At 37.7% G+C, this 26,343-nt stretch overlaps 1 protein-coding gene across 1 annotated transcript; it reads left to right on the top strand.

Annotated features, from left to right (window-relative positions):
• The first annotated feature begins 1,306 nt into the window (after window positions 1–1,306).
• On the top strand, window positions 1,307–25,635 carry LOC104075450 (adenylate cyclase type 1-like). The gene is made up of 10 exons (XM_009575964.1): window positions 1,307–1,429; window positions 2,056–2,250; window positions 3,727–3,824; window positions 7,218–7,302; window positions 11,197–11,286; window positions 14,150–14,406; window positions 15,043–15,169; window positions 23,757–23,873; window positions 24,927–25,073; window positions 25,456–25,635. The coding sequence occupies exons 1-10, from the start codon at window positions 1,307–1,309 to the stop codon at window positions 25,633–25,635; spliced, it is 1,419 nt and encodes a 472-aa protein (XP_009574259.1).
• Window positions 25,636–26,343: the final 708 nt, after the last annotated feature.

The raw sequence follows: 26,343 nt of genomic DNA, 5'->3' as shown, positions 1-26,343 counted from the left end.
ACTCTATCCCAGCTGAAATCAGGACAGATCCCCAAAGTTGTACTTTCTGCTGCACCTTAAGCAATAGATATGCTAACTAATTGTTGTTTATCTTCATGAAGATATTCAAAATTGTATATTCCTGACAATATTCCTGAAAGCACTCAGTTTCTCTAAAAACTTGTGGGACAAATGTCTTCTGCAAGAGAACAACTTTATCTCTGTTTAGAAAGATTTAGAATAGTTTTTTGGCTGGCAATTTAAGATTTCTATTACGGTTAACAGAACCCAGAAGATCAGATTTGAAAGCTCTAATCCATGTATGTCCATAAGATCATTTTTCATGTTGAAACAATTAGTTCTTACACCACAGACAACTTAACAAGTAATGGGCTCTGACAGTTTGAAGAAGAATGTTTCAAGGAGCCTCATAATTGTTTAATGCTGGTATAACCTGCTCTCTACATATAAAGCCAGCAAAACAGGACTTGGAAAGTTACTTTATCTTTTCTAAGGTCCATTCCTCTTTACGATCAGAAAACTAAGGTATCAGTCAGCAGTTAACCCTTTCCACTGTTCATAAGTATTCAGGTGTAATATACATATAAGCTATATAAACTAATGAACTGCTGTAGTCCACTGTTTGTTCACTGGTGAGGATCTCACGAGAGGATCTCATGAGAACTACTTCTTGTGCTGCAGAATTACTTAAATAGCGATCACCACCTCTTTTTACCATCTGGTTTAAAAGGATATTTTGTAGTATAGCCTTTAAAGAGTGGGCTGTTAAGTACTGACTGCTATGAAGAGAGAAATTTTGTGTGCTTTTGTAACAGCTGGCTGACAGACCCTACTGAGACTCTAGCCGGAGCCAACATTGTCCTTACCCCTGAGCAGACTTGTCATTTCATAATGTTTCAAATTGTATTCCTGAACTCTGCAGATAAAAAAGTATTCCTTTAACTGTATAAAAATAGTACAACTTGCCTGAATTTGGTTGTCAAAACTCTTCTGGGAAGTAAGGCTTGAGCCCTTTTGAGGTACAAAGGATATTCAATTGATGTCTCTTTCTTCTTCCTCAATGTGCTAACCATTAGGTGACTGTTTTTTCTTTTACAAGATTGGCCTACATCTTTCTCACTCTGTGTTTAAAAAATGCTGCATCTACGAGAGTATTTTGTGAAGGCCCTGATCCTTTCAGTGTCCTGGGGCATGGGCAGTCATACTAGTGCAGATCTAGCCATAATGGTTTAGATTACTGTGCCCTCAATTGAAGGTTACCACCAGTGTGGCTGAGAGGCTGCTCACCGTCTTCTGAGTGCGCTCCATGAAAAGTGAGACAGATTGGCTAAAATCCCTTTCAGATACGCTCTGCGATAAATCTTTTGCACTGAAAAGGACTATGAACGATCATCTCAGCCATGGAAGAATTAATCCCAGTGAGGCACAGGTTAGTTCTGATAATTTATTGGACTGCTCCATCTGGATCTGCAAATGCACTTAAGGCATAACCAAGAGGTCTTAGCAAGAGAGCCACTTGGGTGAGTTCAAGATAGGAACACTTGAGATTTCAGACCCTCTGAAGCCACATATGGTCATTGTGCACGAGGTTAAGGAAAATTCTCTTTTCAAAATGTGTATTGTTACCTAGACAGTATGACTTTTCTTGTATCATGAAGAGCCTGATTATCTTGTCTTCAAGATGTCCAGAGCTCCATGTCTTCCATCAAGAAAAAAATTTTAATTCTTTCTCTAGATAAAGTCACACTGATTGGGATCAAACTGATTATTTCCTCAGTGGCAGAGAAGTGTCAGGGCAGTATGTGAAGAGAATTCCTGCAGAGGATTGAAATCCTGGAATGCAGTGGGGGTTTTCTCATTGATTTTAATGAGATCAGGATTTCAGCTAAGGAGTTTTTAAAAGATGGCAATCACACGGAGATAAGATCTCTGTCTTTTGTAGTTGCTCTGCTTAATGAATTCCTCATCCTGGTTGTGAGCTTGAGATAATATGAACAGCAATGAAAAATTTCCGTGTTAATAAAATCTGTGCTTCTTTCTTCATCTGTGCTACAGAGGAGAGCATTAAGGACAGCCTCTGAAAAACTCAGGAATCGTTCCTCTTTTTCTACCAATGTTGTATACAACACCCCAGGAACTCGAGTAAACAGATACATCAGCCGTTTGATAGAGGCCCGGCAAACTGAGTCTGAGATGGCAGACTTGAACTTCATTACCCTGAAGTATAAGCAAATTGACCGTGAAAATAAAGTAAGGGGTTTTTAAATTATTTTTGCTGATTTCACTGACCATGAGCCAACTAGCACTGTTTTTTTGTTTGGTTTTAGACAATATTTAAATTCTACTCACTATCTTTAAATAATCCTCCGGACTGTCTCTCAGTTAAGAGGGTGACATTATCTCCACCTTCTATGGAAGGACTTGGAGGGGATAAAAAGAAAGATCAATATCTTTCTACTTATCAAGGTCCTCACCATAAAGTTACACATCCTATGTTTTGGCCTTCCTTTTGCTTCTCCAAACTGCCTGATCTGCGTCACCTGTTTGATGCTGTCTCATGGCAATGTAGCTGCCTACTGACTCATCTGCTCTGGAGCAGTGTTAATGATAGGAGGATGCTTTCCTCTGCATATGTAGCCAGATAAGTATTGATCCCATCAATCCTAGAAAATATAAAAAAAACTTAAATCTCTTGGCAAGGTTGTGATTTTATGCCAGTGTGACTGTGCTGAAAGCAGTGGACTTACTCCAGACTTGTAAGCGTGCATAAAAGCTAACAAAGTAGAGCTGTTTGTTCCTATCTTGTATGGGTTTTGTTTGTAAATACAGATTGTTTTAATTGGGAAAAAAAAAAAAAGCCTTTGGTTTATGTGTTTGAAAAAGCAAAAGTTATATGATTTTGGATTAATTTGGCAGTAGCATTTATTTTTCTACTGTAAGTCATTTCGTAGTCTAAGATATCATGTCACTACTGTTTAAAGGCAAAGGCTGTGTGCCACATTGGACTCAATTTTTTTAAGGTCTTGAGCATTAACTTTGATTTCAAGTTTTTATTTATTAATAAGTGATTTATTAATACGTTATTTATTATTTAATTGTAATTGTTTTCTTTCAAAATAAGAAAGTCTTTTGGTTTAAATGAGATTGAAATTTGGATCTTTCTGAGAAAACACTCGTGCGTTTCCACCCCAAAAAGTGTTCTGTTGTAAGGACTGTGGCTTAGTGAAATCAGGGACATTAACTGCTCAAAACTGAGCCCGTGTCTCTCATTAGCAGCTGCCTCCAGTCCACCCATTAAGTGTCCTGTCCTGAGCAGCTGAGGTGACAGGACTCCTTGAAGGCAGCACCAAGGGGGTTTTGGCGTTTTTTTGTGATGAATAAGTGGAGAGGAGGGAATGCCACCTCCTTCTGGTTCAAAATGGCTGAATCCTTTTTGCTCTGAAAGATAAAACTGTCTCTGAGCCTAACACAGATTTGACTAGTTACAGGGTGAAAACTAAACAGCTAGGCCAACAGAATCAGCTGAAACAGAAGATCATCAAGGAAAATGTCTTGCTTCATCTTTTTTTTCATGTGAATTAAGCAATGATTATTTGTATGTTTGTAAAACGGGTAAGGGCTTGTTTTATTTTAGACTATAGTTCTTTCTGACTGAGAATGGACAAGTGTGGGTGGCTGGGTGTGTATAAAATGCTCATTGTCTTCATTTCTTCCTTTCTTTAACAGTACCACCAGCTTCAGGATGAGTACTTTACCAGTGCTGTAGTTCTCTCACTAATTCTAGCTGCCTTATTTGGCCTTGTCTACCTTCTAATAATACCACAGTAAGTTTCAGTCTTTAGCCATTATAATTCAAAGTGGAACATCTTCAAGCATCCTGCACAGGTCAAAACATTAATGTCTTTGGAATGGGAATTAGCACCCAGGTCGGTATCTTCTCGAACAGGAGATTCTCTGTTGGCATACCCTCAGTCTAAGTGTTATCTCTTCGATTTGTCCAAAGGAGCCACATTTTGCTATTTTATTTAAAACAATTTCTTCCCTATTCTCTCTCTTTTTTCCTTTTTTTTTTCCTTTTTTTCCCTTTTTCCTTTTTTTTTCTTTTTTTTTTCTTTTTTTTTTCCTTTTTTTTCCTTTTTTCCTTTTTTTTTCTTTTTTTTTCTTTTTTTTTTTTCAGAGAAGGATGCACTTAGAAGACAAAAACACTTGAAATCTGCTAAACTTATTTAAAGCATTTCTGTACTACGAACAAAGGTGTTACTGCAGCTTTTCTAAATGTATTTGGATGAGGTGCTTCAGGTATTGATAGCAACATAGATAAAATTACACAGAGCTTAACGGGAACTAAGTACTGAAGCATCCATCCAGCTTTTCAACCCAAATTTATAGCCTGCATTGAAGTTTTTGGTATCAATGCTATCACTACACAAACTGCCTAGAGCGTAGTTTGGCCATTCCCACATGAGATGCAGTCAGACCTTGGCTGCACTAAAGCAGACATAACCAAATGCTCATGATGTATTTGGGGGGTGTCTGATGCCTATTGTTGAGTGATACAGTTTCATGATTACTTCAGGTTTTGTCAATTCTATGTGAATGCTTACTAAATAAAAAAAAAATTAGACTTCACTTTCAAATCTAGGGATTATAATAAGTAGATATAATTGTGTAGAAGGTATAAAAATTATTAGTAATGAGCTTTTTCAGATGAGAATATCAAAATATTCAAAATAAGCTTCACTCACTTTTACTAATTATTAGGATTTCAATGGGAGTAGAACTGGATAATGCTTTTGAAAATCCCATTTTAAATTCTGGTCTTTTCTATTCACAAATCCCACTCACAATAATACTTACTCTTATATTCTATTGTTCTAATTGAAAGTTTGAGAAACACCTTTTTTACTTTAGTAATAATAATCATCATGTAAATTTGTTGTATAATACCTTTCACCTGAAGCATTCAAAGTCACTTACAAAAATCATCTAATTTCCAGGCTAACGACCTCTGCTGACTAATTGGAGCATAGTTAAGAACTTTTTCACCTACTTCTGAAGTAAAGCCCAGCTGCAACACATGGCAGTTTAGAACAAGGAGAGACAAAGAGTATTAGGGTAGCTGAAACTAGAATGAATTTCCAAGAATCATATGGTATGGCAGCTGGTAACGTTTCCAAAAAAGCACTGTCACTTAAAAAACAACTAGACAGAGATTTGGTTTAGGCTCTGATCTGACAGACACACAAGCTCCAGCAGAACATGACCACTGAAGGACATGAAGATGGACTGGTTCATCACTGGGTTAGTTAGAAAAGCCACCCACCGATTGGTCTTAAGTTCTCTCTTCCAGTGTCTGTTGGTGGTGCCTTCATACAACCAAATTACTGGTCTTCTCAGGCTCTTCCCTTGCTGTGACACAGATACAACCATGAGCTAGACCAAAACTTAGGAAGTATTGGAAAATTTCCCCTCTCCACAGAACTTGGAGCTTTAAGTTGCTCTTTAGATTGCCAAAGTAGTTATAAGTAGGACAAGAGAATGCAAAAGCCAAGACAAGAAGTGTAATGTGTTACTTTACAGTAAGGGAGAAGTGATAATAATGGTATTTGACATGAATCACAATATTCCAAGGAGGAGGTTCAAAATCTAGAGACAAGAAAATGTTGTAAGAAAGCCAGTTGCTGCATAAATACACAGAAAGCAATGGGCTTGACATTCTCACAATTCCTATGATCATCTAAGCAAAACAGCTTCTCAGCTACAGACATGTTTTTTATCCCCAGAGATGGAGCTGGTGAAAGTAAGGCTATGTTCCTTTCAACCTAAGCTGTCCAATTATGGAGGTACGCATGCAGCATAGCCTCTAAAAGCCCCGATGATGAACCTTTCTGATGTCTTCTGCTAGGTTTATTTTTAAGAAACAATGTAGCCCTTTGTTACTGGTGCCAACCCAAATCTCTGTCAGGGTCCCACTCAGCATTAGGGTCAGTTGTTGGCTGTTGCTGCCTGAAAAGACACTGTTGCAATCATGTCCCCTGCATTTTTTTCTAGCATACTACCATCCTGAATACAAGCCAACTCTCTAAAAGTACAGGAGAGCCTGCTGTATTCAGAAGCCACACTGACAGCATCTAGAGTCACCTCCCCATTCTGGATACACATACTACACCAGAGAATTTTCCCTGTTTGTGTGGGAATTGTTACAGGAATTTGAAGTCAAAGCCAAATACTGAGAAATTCTACAGCAGAAGAATTGCACTCTTCCCTTCTACTGTTAGAAACCCTATATAAACAATCTTTCCCCAGTGATGGTCAAGGGCACAGATATATATATGCCTGCAGCCGTGGCTCACATCTGGACTGGCTGGGTTGTTTTCACAAGACTAGAAAAGAAGGTGTGAAGATCATGTTATGCTGCTGTCATACAGCCCTGGTTCCATGGCTGCCTTGGGGCCAGGCTGTCCCTGAGCATAAATCAAAGCACCAGCACTGGTGGACTAATTTTTGCCAGCTTGCTCATATCCATAAGGTACTGTTCCAATAGCACAGGTTTTCTGGAGGAGGGAAGTACTTAGTCTGCAATCCTATTCTCATGAAGAACAAGCCTATTTTGAAAGGTCAGGAGAGGGAAGATTAAGAATTAAAAGAATTCTTACAGCATCTTTGTGAAACCTAAGATTTTTCTAACCATTGAGGAAGACTCAAAAGGAGGGAGTTGCTCTGTTTCATTAGAAAAAGGGGTTGCACTCTGGTCTGATTTTATTTGACTTGATAAGTGACTGAATTGACTGACCTCTGATTTCTGAATCTTTGAGAAGGAGAGATTAGAAGGGAGAAGCATCTGGTGACTGTTACACAGCTACCAAGGCCAAATAATTGGGTTACACACTCCACTTATAAGAATAATCATGCTGAATATTCTGCATTAGCCTACAGTTAGAAAGTGTCTCTCCTGACACACCATACAATTGAATTTTTGAGGAGCTTTGATCTCCTTGCTGAGGTCACCATATACAAGAGCATTTACTGATTTCTCATTCTTGAGAGCAGTGCATTTCACTGTGAAATTTCCTCTGTGACAGTTAGTATTACAGCAAGGGTGAGAGGGAAGTCCTCCACCATTCATCCAAAATACCATTTCGGAGGAACCCCTGTGCTGTTTGTTCTCATCTGCTACTGAGTTGCATTGCTTTACTTCTATTGTGTTTTGATTCTAGGAGTACCGTAGTTCTTATTCTCCTGGTGTTCTGCATATGCTTCCTAGTGGCTTGTATTATGTACCTACATGTCACACGAGTACAAGTAAGTGATTTAAGATTTTATGACTATTCTTCCTTTTGGTGGCTATGCTTTGTTTGTCCTTCAGAATAGGAAGCCGTCAGCGCATGCTTCACAGATTTATAGGGTCTGAAATCTATGTGCTTTTCAAGTTCATTGCTAAGTAATGCATTAGACACTTCAAAAACAAAGGTGGTTCACCTGAAAGTAGACTTTTTACATGAGTAATCATTACAGCAGTGTAGCATTCAGCTCCATTAATGTTAAGCTTTTTGTCTCTTTTGCTACATCTTCCCTGAACACCTACCACTAGCTACTGAATCATTCCAGTGTTCAGATAAACAGCTGCTTTAACCCGTCGTCTTCTCCTTTCTGACTATGGAGCACACTAGTTCTCCCTTCCATTCTGGCTGGTATCTGGGTGTAAAGTCCTGCTAACTTCCCCTCTGTTTTCAAAACTTTTCCTGCCAAAGCAGCACCTGTTTTGATGGTAAAGCACAATGTTTTGCACACGCAACCCTTGGCCTTTTCAAAACCTTTAGTAATGATTAATTCTCCTGCATTACATTTTCACAACAGTAATGATGCAGAAGGACATTTCGTTGTTGTAGGAGAGAACTAGGTCTGCCAGATCAGAATAAAGCATCTACAGACTAATTTTCTGATGAAAGAAATCCGTAGTGGCTTAATCTAAATTTAGTCTTTTCAGACAAATATCAGGAGAAAACACCTACACAGTTAATCAGCTTTGCTGATTAGCACACGCTAATTTTTAGTTAAGAAAAAATGCCCTTTGGCAGGAGAAAAGTAATTGTTTTCATGGAAACATAAATAGTATATTAGCAGAGTATCTGGTACAGAGCAGATTTTTATTTATAAACTTACACAATTATTTGGGAGTAATTTTGATGATCTTTTTTGTTTCATAAAGACACAGTAGTTTATCATCTGTTGTTCTGTCTATGGACGGTAGAAACACAGCTGAAGTTTGTAGGAAATTGCTCCTCTTTATGCAAAGGAGGGGCTAGTGCAAACTTACGGTTTGTGCCAGCTGTTTTGGCAGTCAACAGAATTTGAATTTATTGCAGGTTCCTCTAGAGATTCAATACCTTACAGGATCAAATCCAGCATTAGAAAAATAAAGAAATATAAAAACTCAAGAGTATCACAGTTTGAAATTTTGTGGTGAAAATTTGTCTTATATAATAAATAAAAGATAATGAATATGCTATGTATAATGAATATAGAATTGTAAACCAGTCATTCCCCTATTTTAATCAGTCTTCTGGCACTTATTTGCTATTTTACACTGGACAAGTGACTCAACTTCTCCATGCGTTAGCATCAAATGCCTCACTCATAAAAACACTATAATAATGTTTTACTGTACCAGTTACCTAGCATTTTGGAGATCTGACAGTACTTATTTAGTTAATAAAAATTCCACAAATAAAAGAAAATGAAGATTAAGCCCAAAATGCTATGCTATCATAAAGGGCAGATGCAATCTTAGAATGACCAAAAGTCAAAGTATAAATCTTAAGTGTCAGTCAGAGTTTAAATTCAGACATGTCTCATACCTTACCTTGTAAAGGTTTATTTTCCTTTTTAACCCAATAGCCTAGCATGTCAACATTTAGAATATATACATACCACACACACACAAAGAAGTCCAAGCAATGTGTCAGGACACATTGTCTTTGAATCTGCATTTTGCTTTGTCACTATTAATCATGCAGCATTATCTTCGAACTATGGGGATTCTCTCTTTAACAAGCAGTAGATAATTATTTGGTTGCAAACTGAATTAGTGGAATATGTATATTTCCTTCAAACATAATTATTATTTTGTGTTTTATTTATATGGATAAAAACACACATATATGCATAGGATTTTGGTCTAGTTGGGTGGACAACTTGATGGGTGAAAAACCATCTGGATGATCACATTCAGAGCACAGCAGTTTATGGTTGTACTCTACCTGGAAGCCAGTAATAAGTGGGGTACCACAGGAGTTTATCCTGGGACCTGTCCTGTTAAACATTTTTATCATTGACCTAGAGAAGGACATGGAGTATACTCATGTCAAGTTTTCAGGTGACTCAAATTTTGGGGTAACAGCCAACACACTGGCAAGATGACCATTGAGGGGGACCTAGATAGGTTGGCAGAATGGGCCAACAGGATTCTTATGAAATACAGCATGAATAAATGCAAAGTCCAGGCCCTGAGAAGGAAGAACCACCTGCAATGACACAGGCTGGGGACTGACCAGCTCTGCAGAAATGGCCCTGGGGGTCAAGGCAGACAGCACTTTTGGGGCCCTTGAGGTCCCTTCCAACCTGAACTGCATGATAATGATGAATAAATGCAGAAATAGTCTATCTCTTTTTTCATAGTGTAATTTTGGACACTGCTATATCCCCTCCCTTGAGACACAGCTTTTCAATGTGAGATTCTTACAATTCGAGGTTTTTGTTCTAAAATATGCTCACTGATTTATTAAAGGTGATATACCTTGGGTATCCCAATATATTTTACTGATGCTGACTAATAGTTAAACTGATTTCTGGTGTAGTCAATTAACTCAGGTCCATAAATCTACTATTGATACTACGTTATTTGTTCTCCACCTACATTTACATGGACTTAATCCATACTGAAGCCAGAACGTGTTTGCAGATCACACATACTTTTTTTTTTTTCTGTAATTGCTGTATTCTCATGTTTCACAGCCCAGATGAAGTTGATTCACCTATAACTATCTCAAACTTTTAATTCATGGTCACACATACAAGGGAAATGTCTCTGTGAAAGGAAGGGGAGGAGTTTCAATACATGATTTCTGTTGTGCCAAGGCCACAGAAGCCCCTCTCTATGGGTACTTTGCTGCCTGTTGGAAGCTATGCTTTTGATGTTGATGATACCCATGAAATGAACAGCTTTTCTTCACTGGTGACTTTCGTCCAAAAATTAGGTGTTTGCTTGCTCCATTTGATCTTAAGTCAAATCCAGCCCTTATAAGTCTGAGCCCCCTCCTTTGAAGGGACACAGGATTGTTCTCCCTTTAAATCTGATTGTTTCCAGGAGTTTATTTTTGCCCTTTTAAGTCACTGGAAGAAGTCCTGTGGTCTGAGAGACATACCATGGATCCAGTAGGTAATAGATGCCCCAAACATGCCAGGGGAAAAGAAGGAAAGCAGCTTTCCCTGAAACCAGAGTAGATAAGTATGACTGGAACAAGCACAAGTACTAGAGCCTGACAGACTTATCCTTCCTCTCTCACCTTCTGTCACTGGCTTCATATATGCTCACAGCAGCAAGCACTTCACACTTCACAGTGATGGAATCAGGGTAAAAATGGAAATGAGCAAGAGATTCACAAGACTCCATCCCGCCAGACATTTTTGTTCTCTACTGCTCTTTCTGCTCTGACAAGTTCAATATTTTTAATGAGTCCTGATAATTAAAACTACCCTGGCATTTAACATGACTATTATAGCAGAAGACAAAAAATACCACTCCAGAATTCTATGCTACCACAGTATGTTCTCTTGGATCACTATTTGTAGTTGATAATTTGCAAGGCAAAAGATGCTTTGGGTATTTTCCCCATGGGAACAAAATCAAATGCCATCCTAATTTATTATGAGCAGACATCCTGCTAACCTTTCAAAGAGTTTAATTGTAGTGAGAAATAATGTATAGTAATAATAATTTCATATTTATTACCCCCAAAAATGCAATTACCATTAAAACACATGTACACAACAATAACTGCATGCTTGTTTCGTAATTTGCAGTGCAGGCAAAATTTCCTTTATTCACTTCTTTTTATAGACTACTAAAAAATAACAACCCCACTTTAAAAAATATTTTTAAATCTTTATCTATGAATCTTTTTTTTTCTTCCTTAGTGTTTTCCAGGGTGCCTGACAATACAAATTCGTACCATTTTGTGTATTTTTATTGTGATCTTAATATACTCCGTGGCTCAAGGATGTGTGGTGAGTATTTAAATCAAGTATCGCTTAATTTAGCATTCTGCTTAAAGAACAACTTGGTATGGATCTGTTAAACACATACCATATTCTTACCTGGTGAATTCCTACTCTTTTTATTATTCACACTTGCAGAGCATGTTTCTTCAAAATTAAAGTCCTTTGCTATAATTCAAACTTTCACTGCCCTGAGTCAGGGTGTTGAATTAGGAATGGCAAAGCTATTAGCAAATTACACAGATAATACCTAGTCAACACCTATAGAAATTTTTATATCAAACTTTAGTATCACATAGTCTGCTGATATCATGTACTTTATGGGAAAACTATTTTTAAATGTTCAACTGGCTTACTAGTTCAATGGCTAATATTTTGTGACAGACAAGGCATGGTGTCAAACAAGATTACTTATTTCTATGTGGCAACTTACAGAACATATTTCTGTGTAATAACGGGGATATTTTTAGTCCAGGCAGATCAGAAAAGATAACGAGATCTAAAATATAGGCAGTATTGCTAACGAGAAGAGGTGCTTACACTGTGCTACTTACATGATCCATTCATATCTAATGTCTAGGAAGCTTCTCTTGTATGAATTGAACTTGCCCAATACTTCTGAAAATTGAGCTTCTTTTACTGTAGATTAGCAGCTAGTTCTACATGGTGGACTTGAATGTCAAATGGGATTTAAACTTCCACCTAAGTATTTGGCCTTGTCAAATTCCTAGCACTCAATTTCAGCATTTTGGCTGCTAATGCTAATGAATTAAACATGTTAGGGTACCCAAAGGAAAGAATCCACACAAAAATAGCATGCTAAACACAACTGGAAATGCTGAGAAGGCAGATGTCTCATGCTTCTCTGCGGGATTTAGGCAATATGTTCTGACCGATAGGAAGACAGTGATTTCATGAGCAATTCACAGTGCTAACTGAGATGCCAAGCCCCTGGACCTGCCCTGAGAACATCTACCAAGCTGATCCCCATGAACTGAATGGGCAGAGGATCCCTTGTCTGTGAATTCCAGTGTCCTGAGAGGTACCAAGAACTACTGATGTTCAGACATTTCTGGGAATTCCTGAACATCAGCTGTGTGAGTGACACACAGCCCTAATAGCACACAGACATATATGTGGTTCTTAATGTGCATATAAGCCCAAAATGCATAGAGATGTGCAGTGCCTCCAGGCTAGCTAGCATCTCAGCAAGTTCTGCGTATCTGACTTTGGAATTGAGATGAATATTATGACAGCTGGAACCTTTGTGGATCAGCCCCCATAGGTCTGACACTTTGACCAAATGAAACAAGCACCATTGTTGCCACTTAAAGATGGTGAAAATGAGAAACAGACATCGTAAGGCCTAAGGCAACGTTGAACATCAGTGGAAGAAGGCAGATTACAATTCAGAAGTTCTGGCCTCCAACAGGCAGTGATCATTCAGTTACAACTTAGAATGGCTTACAAATATAACTTTATCCTTTATTGAAGCAAAAATAGCCTGTAACTATTGAAATGCTTAGGAGAAATGTTTAATCAGGAGAAGTTATTAGTTCCTGCAAAGTAATGCCTCTAGAATTCTCAGCTAGCACAGGAGCTAAGTGTTGAGATTTCACTCTTAGTTGTAGAGCAGATAGTGTTTTCCTGGATGGATTGCAAATCATTTATGAAGCCCTCATGCATGCCTATGTTTTTGGATGAGTTTAGTATGAACATAATTTTAAAGGCTATTGAACAAAATCACATTAAACAGATTTTTCACTTCACTCTTTCTCATCTCATTTCATAATGTTAGCCATTATGAGTTTAACTCACATTTTATCTGTTATGTCTCATCTTTTTAAATGACTACAACCCCTTGTAAAATATACTGCTTAATCACCTTTCAGGTTGTCAGTTATTTTACAGCATGCTATAAAATTTCATTATCAGTGGTTAGGATGAAATAAAAAGGTCTAATAACACACTTCAAAAGACAAGCTTAAGCACAGGGCAGGGCTTATGTGGCGGTGCCTGTTAAAATCAATTTCACACTACCATCCCACTCTCCCCTTTTATGCTAACTCTTATCCTCTCCTTTCATAAGGGGTGAAGGTTGGAGTGCAATTAAAACTGGAGCTCTAGGGACTTGCACTATTTGCCAGAAATTCCTCCCTTCCTTGGGTAGCAGCTCTGAGATGTGTACATGACATTGCCTTTGAAAGATGCAGGTTAAATTTCCTCAAAATTTCCCATAGGAAATGCACTAAACCATTTTTTTATTTCCCAGTCTAGGGAGGAAATGGAACTCCTTGGATAACTGAAATGGCAGGGATAATTAAAGATGAGGCCTTGTATTTGAATCACATGTGATAGCAGAAGTAGCTCTGAAGTGGAGAAAAGATATTATTCATGTTTAGCTTTTCATTTAAAGATTAAAATATGTTTTGTTTTATATTTGATTAATTGAAATTGATACAATTTACATAGTCAATAAAACAAACACATATCTTTCTGTGCTCTGTGCAAAAACCTTTCTCACCCACATGGCCACATAAGATGTTTACTGAAGTTCCTTAATTTTGCAGGAATATGTTGGCTTGAGAATCTCATGGTTTTGAGCACTGAGAGGGAAACTATTCAACTAAGCCCAGACTTTAATTGGTTGGCCTTGCTGGCATCTAATGAACAAAAAGTGTCTCCTACCTAAAACTGAGTAAAGCATTACAGCAAAAGAAGAGAGATTTTATTAGAGTAGTGAGCTGAATGGGAACTCCATGGCCATACTTTCCCAATTAGAAACGAACTACAGTCAGCCCCCATAGCAGCTGCATTTCTGTTTATTTCATATTTAACTTTCTCCACTTCTCACCTCTCCTGTCTTTTCTAGGTTGGCTGTATGCCTTGGGTTTGGAATACCAATTCCAGCAGTTCAATAGTTATCATTTCTCCTGGTGGAACAAATAAAACAATGAATGAACTTCCATGTGACACGGCCCACTATGCTTTCCTTTCCTGTGTAGTGGGGACTCTCACCTTGGCAATATTTCTACGTGTATCTTCCTTGCCAAAAATGATTCTCCTGCTCTTTGTTACAATTTTGTACATAGTTATTCTGGAACTCAGTGGTTACAGAAAAGCAGTGGGGTAGGTATCTTGCAAAGTTAAAGCAACGGGTATTTCTGTGTAGATAGTCACAACATTGACTACTCATCTGTGAATTGTCCTCTAGCATTCAGTGCTGCTTAGGGCTATATACTCAGTAGAGCCTAAGAAATACTTAAGCCATCCTCTCCCCAGCAATTGTACGATCTAGTAATATCCATCAACAGAAGATCAGCTTTTGGGAACTAGCAAGTGTTGCCCTATTATTCTGTAGTTTTATGCTAACATACCTCAGTTGAACACACTGCAGTCTAATTATAATATGAAATAGAAAAACACTGTTAAAACCTTCACTTCCATATTTCACCAGCCCTCAACCAATTCCAATTTAATTTAAGCTTCTGAGCTTTTGAGTGTTTTTATATTTCCTAATTAAAAGCATGCACACACATTACAATAATGTATAGCATTATAAAATCCTCAAGAAGTTGAATGTTGGGGTGATACAGTGATCAGATTTACTGTCACCCATCTCCCTGCCCATATAAACCTCTTCAGAAGAGGCTAGTGATTAGGGGGTACCCATGTGTTCTAAACTAAAGATCTGGTATTTAAAATATGCAGTGTTAGGTATTAGAAAACCTGGAATAACCCATTTACTTTCCTTTTATTTTTAAGGGGTGGCTCCTTTTATATGCGTGGCTATGAACCAATATTAGCCATTTTGCTATTTTCTTGTGCTTTGGCACTGCATTCCAGACAGGTGGATTTGAAGCTGCGTCTGGACTACCTCTGGGCTGTGCAGGTAAGTCATAGGACTTTTCTTTCTAGTATCCATGCACACAAAATGATGTCTGACTTTTGAATTGGCTTGCAAATACTTTCAGAACAAATCAGTTGGACTAAGACACTTTCAGCATTTTTCATGTCTGTTGGCATTTACAGAGAAAAATTATTAGAGCTTTCTTTCCACAGACCTATAAAATTCATTTCTTCTGGAGAAGTGATTTTTTTTTTTGTTTGTAGTTGTTCCATAACAGTACATCATTAATGAAGTAATATATTTATATCTAAAGTGCATTATGGATAGAGAGAATTTCAAACATGGGAAATTGACTGTTAGCAATATTAACTTGAGATAAAGAAATTAAATCCATGGGGTTTTTTCATCTTATAATACAAAAAGGGATGAAAATAAGTTGATGTTCAGGTAAACTGAAAAGAAGCAAACAAAACTGATAAAAGGAAATACTTATACCCATATCATGCAATGAAAATATGGAACTCTCTCTCAAAGGAAGATTAGAAATGTATTTAAATACCAAGTGCATGGACTTTTTTTGAAAATATATTTTCTAACTATCATAATCACAGCAAAGCATATAGAAATTATATTAGCCATAAGCAGGGGCATCAGGAAACGTCTGTCTCTGTCACGCCTCTCAGCAGTCCTATTCCCACCTCCAAAGTGTTTTACACTGGCCCCTGAAGGAAGGAGAAAGTTGAAGAAGATGCAAGTTTGTTTTGGTGGAATTTGGAAGTTGTGTTTCTGATAAATCTAACACTCTTACACTCTTGTAGTTCACAGAGGTCACATCCTGTTCTCACCTACACCCTGTTAACTGTGTTGTTAAGAGGACTGTGTAAATCGTCACAGTGCTTGCTATTATGTGTAAGATCAAGACTGGAACACATGGGTTAAACACATCGCTGACTCTACTGTGTTCCCTAGAGTGGAGAAATCAGGAATGACTTTGCTCTATTATCTTCTACTCTTAAAGTTTTTCAACCTAACAGTTGAGGTCTCTTGGGATTTTTTGTTTGTCATGATGTCCAAGATCATGTCCACCTCCTTTATGATTTCAGTTTATCTTGTTCTATAATTTCTGTGGTCTCTGTGCTGTTTAACTGAGTCAATAACGCGTCATCACTTCATTTAATTTTTTCCTATGACCTGCAGTATTGATATGTGCTGTGCCTGTCAGCCTCAGAAGTTTGTTTTGGACAAACTGATAATAGTTTCCGCTTGCTGTGGTGCCAAATATAGTTTTTAGGTGGAAAAAAAAAAATCCCCTGACTTTGAAACTCAGAGTAGCACATGACTAGCTGTATAGTAGCTATCTTTATATAGATTGGCACATGGTGAAGATATGCGAGTGCCATATGATCCATGAATACGAGACCTTCTGTATGTTATTCCTAGCCGTGAAATAGAGTAGCAAGCAGGAAGATACTGTTTTGCTATCCTGTGGCCTTTCAACAGGTCAAGAGTGAGTTCTAGCACCTTAAATGCTTTTCATCATTCCAGCTACTATGACTTGCACGGTGAATTGTGCATCCCTAAGGGATGTACTGCTTAAAGATTCTTAGTTTTAACTTGGCTTTTAATTAGCAATCAATTAGTTTTAAAGATTCAAGTACAGGAAACTAATGGGATGTTTGCCTGCTGAAAGACCAGAACTGGACAATAGTAAAGGAAGAAATATAAACTTTTTCTGTCTTCTTGTGGCCAGGTTTTACAGAAATACCTAATCATCTACCACTGTTGTTGAAACCATTGTGTACTTACTCCAAAGGATAATAAGGGGAGTTAAGACATGTGGATGCCTATAAATTTCAGTAATGTTCAGCAGTATCTTCAGGTACCATTTCAAAAAGTGCTTTTCATCTAAGATCAAATGCCATTTTCAGATCTTTTCAATTGCAAATCAGGTACTTATGTGGTACCATCTTGTCTGTGAGATTTGCATGATAATAATCAGATACAAAAAAAAGTCAGTGTAGGTAGAAAATTCAGAAATTAGGGATCAACATAACTACCATTCTTTGAAATCAGTATGCTGGGTAGATGTTTGGCCTCTTTGATGATCTGGGCATATACCCTTGTTCTTCTGGATTCCACATGAATGATTTATTCTGTGTACAATAAATAATAGTGGGTAACATGTTGTAAAGAATGTTGTCCTGGTTTCCACTCTGTATATTGGTTGTAAATGATACTGAATACAAGGGCTAATTAACATAACATGCAGAAGTACCGTCATGATGGATGTTACAGAAGTGCTTATGGTGCTTACCTATTCAAATGGATACGTAAAAAACCCATTATCTTTGTATTTATTAGGCTCTTTGGCATAGTAAAAATCTGAGTATTAAAAGCTCTGGGAAGACCGTTGGTTGGAAATACCTATATGTTAAAACTGCCTTTGAATAGTTAGCAAACTCCAAGCTATTAATGGTTTAACAGTCTTTAAGAGGAGACAAGGGTAAAAACCACCTTCCCGAGTGACAGTTTTCTCTAGCTGCTGGACTGCCCTGCATATGATTAAACAGCATTCTTGGTAATGTTTCTCTACAGCTGCAGTACTACTTACCATTGAACCGTGTTGGCTTAACTTGGTTACATTCTTGGTAGCAGAAGTTTTAGAAAGATCATTGACTTAGTGCACAAGGAATGTGGAGATTTTCTTCTGTTTTACAGAGTGAGTGTGCTGGTTCTTTGTGCAAACACTGAACTGCATAAACCACTGCTACAGCTGGAGACTCACATCTCCCAGTAGCCAGCTGCTGCTGTGTGAAAGATGTGCCAACATGGTACAACATGTATTTTTAGGAAGCTTCTCAGTTGTTGGCTTACAACTGGGAGAATTTCAGACTCAAGGGCTATTCTGGAAGTTGTAAGCACCTTGTTTGCATACTTCTTAGTAAAGCTCATTTTGGGGCTAATCCTGTAAAAAATGTTCTCAGATGAATAAAACCATTGGCATAAGCTGCAATAAAAAGGATTTCACAGATATTTTCATTTACTTCATCATGAACAACAAACAGTCTAGTACTAACTAAATGATATTTTAAACACTGACAGTATCCTGCAATTAATACCATTATTAATAAAAATATATAGGTAGATGCTCAGTGGTCTATGCTAAGGTCTGAGGAAAACTCATTTCCATAGATTTTGTCTGCCACATAAGGAAAAAAATGTGTTTTGAGGAAAAGCAGATTTCAAACAAGAAAAACTGATTTAGAAAAATGATACAGTTTCAAGAAAAGTTAATCTAATTTCCGTGCATCTAGGTTACGTAACCAGAACAGAGATAATACAGTATGATTTATGTACATCGTGTGGAAAATATAGATTTTTCTGACTGATGATAAGTTGTTAAAAGTTATATTTGTACTTACTGTTCACATGTCAATGTTGTTATAGGTTCTTGTTGATTTTGCTAGGGTTTTTCTGTGCCAAATTTAACCTTTCTGAATATCACAGTATTTCTAGAAGATATCTGGTTTGGGTTTGTTTTTGTTTTTTTTTTTTTTTAACAGGCAGTGGGAGGAGAATTTAATTTTCTACATGACATTGTTGAGTAACTCTGTGTGCCTTATATGACAATAACTGTGAATAGCAAATATAGGAGCATTTTACTTATTTGTGACTGATAATCACTTTTGCTTATGCAAATTATTCAACAAAACTGGGGGGAAAAAAATAAGGACAAATAAATACAAGCAATACATTTGTGAAGAAGCTAAAACTGCCAAAAAAATGGAGTTGCTCACTCACCCAGGATTTGTCAGGGGAGGAAAATAAGAATAATACAATGATATGACTGATTGTTGCATTCTTTAGGGAATACAAGAATATCATTCAGCTGTCTTTTCTAATCCGTGACATATGTAAGAAGTATGTATTTTACAGTCGGCAGGCAAGACTTGCCAGGTGTGCTTGCACTTCCTCTTAAAAATCTGGCCTTATGGAAGCAGTGTGATGGGTCTCTTCCCTGTGGTTTTAGTGCCACCTTCAGGTACAAAGATGATGTTTCTGCAGCACCGGTGCCCGGCTTCTTTTTAGCTGTATCTTGAAACAGGGGATTTTCATGTTATAACTCTTCATTCAGTGACATTGCTACGGCATTTTCATGCTTATTAAACAGTCACCTGATAGCTCAGGAGATACAACAGCTCAGACCATTTCCTGACCAGAGGATGTGTAACCAGTTACCAGCACGGTAAAAACTGTGGCATGCTGTGTAACTTCGTAAAATGCAATAGCTGTTAATTACATTGATGTCAAAGACCATGGTACCAAAGAACATTATAAATTTTGTCACCAGGTCCGAAGCAAAAACAAAGCCTGCTTTTAAACACTGCAGCTCTGCAAATACAGTTAAGTTCTGCAAAATGACCTAGCTGCCACGAATACCAAACAGGTATAAGCAAAAAGCAGAATGTGAAAAATGATGTTGCTCCTGCCTATGTATTTTCTTTCTTGTTTATTTTCACAATAATTTGCCTGTTTTTTGAGCCAGCAGCTATTGCATAAATATCATGCTGGCAGCTTTCCTTAATTAACCAATAGGAATAGGGGCAAATAGACGAAGATTTGGATGCTATTTAGCTGTCTGGATAATATTTCCATAAGGAATGTAAATACCTGTGATCTGTACTATATTAATCTTCTTTCTCCAGCCCCGAGTACTCCTTCTCCCTTCTCAGTGTCTGTTTTGCCTGGGAAAGGGTGATGCCTTTTACCTGCTCAAAGAGTAGGCACTGGGAGTTCATGAGTCACAAGGAGGAAAGACAGTTTTCATTGCATTCCCCTGAAGGGCAGAAAGCAGGAAGCTGGAAAAAGGTCCAGAAAATATCAGTAATCAGTTTACTTCCCTCCCCATAGAGCCGTGTGATGGTATAGTTTTAGAGTCCTCACTGCTGAACATGACCAAGTCTTTTTTTACGTCACCTTCACTCCTTATCTTTCCTTGCAAGAGACACTAGGAGATCTTTCCTCTTTCCCCAGCTCTTGAGGAGCTGTGTACATGAGAGCTGTCTTAGGCAGTGCAGGGCAAGAGGATGGATACACAAACTCTGTGCAGTAGTAGCAGAGAAGGTATACTTCAGTTCATAATCCTAGCAGATCACTTTAATAAAGGTAGGATGTTAGACATTTGGTATGTCTGGGTGGTGTAAGTACAGTCCATGCAGAGACGCCGGCTAGGGTACCAGCAACATTATAGCAGTATTAACCCAGTGTGTGGTCTAAGCTAATACACCTTGCTTTTCAACATGACTAAGCAGGTCAGAAGGAGTGCTATGCTAATTCCATGAACATTCTGCTTCTAGGTTTGGGTCTAAGTCGGCAGAGCTAACACATCTTATTCTTCATGGCACTGCATTGCCCCACATAGGCGCTGCCAGTGCAAATGTCTCCTTGAACCACCTGGAGAGAGTGCACTCCTCTCTCCCTGCTGGCTAGGAAGTGCCTGACTTGAAATAGGCCAGGGCACAAAAAGCTAAGAGCACTTGAGCTGCATTCCTTTTGTTCTGCTGTTTGCATAATTTGTCTCTATTTAGAGTTTGCTACCATTACTTACCATGGTATTATTCAAGGGCCTTCCATGATCTTAGTGGCTTTAATCTCATTTCTGGCAACTGAACCTTCTCAGAGTCAAAATTGTAGTTAACAGTTTTGCATCCAAAGAGAGGAAAAGATGATTGCTAGGTGTGTTGCATTCTACTAGCATTAACTGTGTTTCTTAGCAATGGTGACATCCTTGATGCCTTTCCCTGCTCTTAGAGTATTTTGCTACCCATTCAGTCATGACTTTGGTGGTTTGGTTTGAGCCCCTAGCTCTTCACACAAGAGCTCAGTTCTCAGCCTCTTAGTCATGGCTGTGGTCCCATCATTGTGAACATTGTCACACCCATACCCGCACACACACAGCAGTGTCACTGGCATTCCTCTCCCAGTAGTTTCATGACTGTATTGAAGTGAGACAGAAAGGAGGAGAAAAGCCATCACGTGCCTTAAGGTTCCATCAGAAGGAAACCAACAGTCTAGAGTGTCCTTTCTCATTTATTTTATGTTGGTATATTAGAATTGTCTTTTATTTCTGTGTGTCAAAGGCTGGACAGAAGTCCAACAACATGACCAAGGTCACCAGGGTCTGCTTCAGTGCTGGCAGCTTTGTCCTTGTGCTGTGGCTTGCTCTGAAACCTTTGTTGTGAATCATACACAATGGTAGGAAACACTACGTATTGCTGAAGAACCTTCTCAATCATGTCTTCCAAAATGCATGACTGGCAAGACGGAGGAATCTGATCACACATTTCCAGATCAGAAATGAACAGCAGCTACCAGTGATTGAGCAACACCACTATCCATGCAATGCGTCAGACTGATTACTCCACTGACCTACCCCTGCTCGATTACTTTGACTTGTCCAGAAATCTCTATGCCCTGCCCAAAGGTGTATTGTTTTTTAGGCTGCTATTCTGCCCCATATTGTATTGGGAGCTTAACTGAGAACCTTAAAAGTTCCTAGGAACAAAGTAACAAAAAAAGTTCTTATTCAAAAAATAGAGGAATGGATAAGCAAGCCCAAAATGGATTTTTTATTCAGAGCATGAATTCAGTTTGCAAATCTCTTTGCTATCATAACAGTAAAATTTCCAATATTCCAGCATGATGTAAAAATGGAGTGGTAAGCATGGTTTGGATTTTCAGCTGGAAAGCTTTTTCTTTTTACTATTAGAACATTTAAATTCCAACAGTCAGACTAAACACAAGAGACCATTTCAGATGTTTATAGACAACAATAAGTCAGAGACAGAGTTATACCACCAAAATAGGGGATGGATATCTTAAGAAAACAGCATATGAAATTTAAACAGCAAAAAAAGTGTCAGGAAAACAGCTCACAAACAGGAAATAGATACTTGCTTAGAATAAAAATTTCAGGTATATTTCTTGCAGAGCTTAACTGCTATTTAATGTTTACTGATATTTCACCTCTGGAATAAATTCTGATTGTGATTAAACAAATTAGAGGAGGAGCTGAGAATTTATTTCAAAAGGAATGATTCCTGAAGAAGTTACATTTATAAAACTAGTTCTCTTTCAGCATTCTTTCTTCTTGTAAAGAAATTTAAGAATACAGAAGTAAACTGCAAGGCAAAGCAGACTGTGTGATTTGAATAAAAAGGTTGTTTCCTAAGTTTTGTCATGGAAAGCAAAAATTAGCTTCCTGAAAAAAAAAAATCACATGAAAAGAATATTGTAAGGCTATACAAAGGCAAGAGGTGACTGGTTTTCTCCTACTTAGACATGGATAGTAAGAAAAGTATGTCGACTTTGTAATAGATCAGGATAGCAAATTCTAGATACAAAAGGGATACGAACAAAGATTAGAGCAGATTCTTCAATGGTTTATGTGATTGTAGTTTCTCAACAATGCCTGAGAATGTGGCCTTCCAGTCTTCTGCTGACTGTAACTAGATTAACAAAATCATACTGGGATCATGGCAGAAGATTTGTGTTACAGTTCTGTAAGTGTGATTGAAGAGCAAAGAATAAGCTGTGATTTCTATGAGATGAATTATATGGTACTGATCAAATGTTTTCTAATTGAAACCAGAATGCGGGGGCAAAAGTCACTCTAACAACAAGGAGCAAATTCCAGAGAAGTAATTTTGCAGAAGAGTCTACTAAGGACTAGGCTGGAATTTGCAAACCTAAGAGTCCTAAATGAGATCCCTAGGTATTCAGTATTTTTCCAGTAAGGGGTCTGATTTTCAGAATTGTTTCCTAATGCATGACTCCCACTAACTCCTATGAGTCAAGAAAAATGTAATCAGATGCCAGTATTTTGGGTTAAGGACCTCAGCTGTGTTAACTCCTAGGCACTCTTTCTGAATGCTGTCATTCACATGAATGATAGAATTTCCGTTGCTGTTGTGCACAGAAATTTCTGTGCACAGGAACTGTATATGTTTTCATGACAAATACAAGAGGTAATTAAAACCAACTCTAGAAATGCTAATTTTTTTTTTTTTTTTAAATTGCATATCATTCTTAAGGATGTTCAATTTTAAAACCTTTTTTAGGTTTTAACTAGTTACTGTCTTACCAGGTCTGTTGCCATTTTACTGTAAAATGACATAGGTTTGCTTTAAACACTGGTGATTCTTCAGGCTTCTCTTTTTTGAAAGGTGGATCAAATACTGCTGTCACTGTCTCCACCTGCCTGGGAAGTAATTGGCCTCCAAGGCCAATGTGACTTAAGTGGGATTATTCTAGCTTTTTACTCTGTAAAAATATCAAGGGCCTATTTAAAAGAACAGAGAACTACAGAAGACAGAAATACACTTAGCTGATCAAGCCCTGAAAGTAGTCATCGGCTTGAATTACTAAGAACTTACACGGATTTTGCCTCAATATAAAAGCATGGTATAGAAGAACTGTTCCCACTCTACTTTGCAGGCATTATTTTGCTCAGTTTAGTTTCAAAGGATGAATTAACAGAAAGTATTTGATAGCTTCAGCCTATTTTGCTTTTTGGAAAGGTTTTTCTTTTCCTTTTTGGAAAGGTTTTTCTTTTCCTTTATCCCCACAGGCAGAAGAAGAGAGAGATGATATGGAGAGAGTCAAGCTGGATAATAAAAGAATTCTCTTCAACCTGTTGCCAGCACATGTTGCACAGCACTTTCTTATGTCTAATCCAAGAAATATGGTAAACCAAGATAAAATTTATATACATGGTGATGTTGTATGGGTGTGACCCTGTGTAGCTTGGGTCACCTTTCAACTGTATGTTTTCAAGAAAGGCTTGGACTTATAAAATTTAATTCATGTTAAAAGGAATAGTTTTGTTAAAACTTGTGTTCAAGAATTAGATTGGGATTATTTCTTTCGCTGTAGTGTCCTCCTTCTCTGAAGAATTTTAATAAAAAGCAGGATAAAGGAATGTTGTGTCATTCAACATCAATGCAGCGAAGTGTCTGCATGCAAGTCACTGATTTTTTTTTTCAATCAATTTAGAATATTGGGATTTATCACAGTATTTCATAAGTTCAGTTTGATTCTGAATGGTGAAGTGTATGAACTGCCAGAAACTTCCATATGAACCACTGTAGTTCTGGAAATTCACTGCCATTACAAACCCATCCATTTAGAGTTAAAAACAGAGAATTGTACACACCCAAGGAAGACACAGTAGCTTTTAACATCAAAGGCTGCAGTGATTAAATAAAGTGCTTTAGCAAGCCCTTACCAAGTCCTTCCGGTGCAGCTGCAATACCTGCAGCACTGGAGTAGCCGTAATGGCCATGATACTGCTCTTGAGAGTTTGGATCAATGTATTTGAGCCACAGAAGAGTGGTTTTACTTTCCGTGAGCCCTCTTAATTCTTAAGCAGAAACCTTATCATACAGAACAGCATTACTTTGTTAATGTTAAACACAGGACTCTGCAACTCAGGGGAAGACATGAAGGAGAGAGGCTGGTTTTGTGCTGCAGGGTAAAATTGTTCCGTCTCCTATTTTAGTTATAAAACAGAGAAAAAGACTAAGTTGTTTTAAATAGGTTTAATAGGTTAGGTGTTAATTTTCTTTTCTGTTTTTGAGTGGAGAGATCTTTCAAAGTTTTTTAATAAGGCTGGCTTTCTCTCTACCAAAAATGATGGCTTTTGTCTTAGGTTTTGCTTAGCAGTAGAATAGATATAATAATGATGCCTGGTTTAGATTAATCTTTTAAAATAAAAATTATATCTGCTCATGAACTGCAGGACCTTTATTACCAGTCATATTCACAAGTGGGAGTGATGTTTGCTTCCATCCCAAATTTCAATGATTTCTACATCGAATTGGACGGCAATAATATGGGAGTGGAATGTTTACGCCTATTAAATGAAATTATTGCTGATTTTGATGAGGTAAGGTCTAAACACTTTGTCTTTTGACCATATCAGTTCTACCAAATTACTATCAACAGAGATTATCTGTAGCAACTCAGCGTATCTTGAGCTGCCTAATAAAACAGTACTGGAAGCTTCCTATTGAAGGTTGGTGTTCACTGGGCTTCTCCAAAGTGCCCAGTTTGTACTTTTAGGCACATGAGTCTGACCTCAAATTCCTCTAATATAGAAAGAGTATTAAAATCTGAGTTAACGGTAGTTTTTTCAATGCCCTCAAAGCAGGCAAGCCTCAACTTACCAAAAATAATATAGTTTAATCAATTGCACATATTATCTGATAACTATGGTTGCTTGTCTAAAATATTATGTAATATTTAACAGTTTTATGTTTTAAACAAAGCTTATGGACAAAGAATATTATAAGGACATAGAAAAGATCAAGACAATTGGAAGTACATATATGGCAGCTGTGGGACTCGTACCTACTTCGGGAACTAAGGTAAGAAGATTTTACATGACAGTCATTTGTGGAGGAACCATTCTCCTTCAATTTCCAGAGGAACATCAGAAACACAACTAACTCTATGTGATTGTAGATAACTTGTATTACTTCTTTACAACAATTTAAATTTGAAATTCAAAGAACAACTGTAGCCTGAAAAGAAAAATTGCTACCCTAGCAGTTGCTCATGTGGCTTCATTTGGGAAGTTATTGTCTGCAGCTCTGGATTCTCTGCAATTTGGCATATAAAGCTCCTAAGTCGGAGTGGTAGTGTTTTAAACCCTGTATCTTAGATGACCTTGTAAGATGCAGTTAAAGGGGGGACTCTAGGTGTAATGAATTGCTGCAAAACTAACACAAGAATATTAAGATGTATTTTTTTTTTTTCTTTTTTATGTTGAAATCTGGGTGCAACCTACAATCAAAACAAACAGCCTCTCCCAACCCCCATCATGGACAGGAACTTAGTGCTAGGTACATTGCTGCACTTTACTGCGGTCCCTCCAAATCAGCTGTTCTTTGTCTCTACTGCTAGCATTCTTTTTACCCCTTTAATTACTCAGCAATAAAAAAAGTCAAAGTCATTTCAGACCCACTAGTTCTGGGGCACAGTTCTTCTGTATCCTCATTACTACTCCTGAGTGTGTTTCTCATCTTAAGTTTGTGTCTTGGGACAGACATTTGCCAGATTTGCATGCAGCATCTGGAAAGGCAGAGATCCATGTGGGCAGTATACTAAATACATTGTATACAGAGTACTATGCACATTAATAATTATATTAATAA

This window comes from Fulmarus glacialis, unplaced genomic scaffold, assembly GCF_000690835.1.
Source record: "Fulmarus glacialis isolate BGI_N327 unplaced genomic scaffold, ASM69083v1 scaffold51354, whole genome shotgun sequence".
Lineage (NCBI taxonomy): Eukaryota > Metazoa > Chordata > Aves > Procellariiformes > Procellariidae > Fulmarus > Fulmarus glacialis.
The sequence above is the reverse complement of the archived record's forward strand: the minus strand, read 5'-3'. Positions and strand labels throughout refer to the sequence as shown.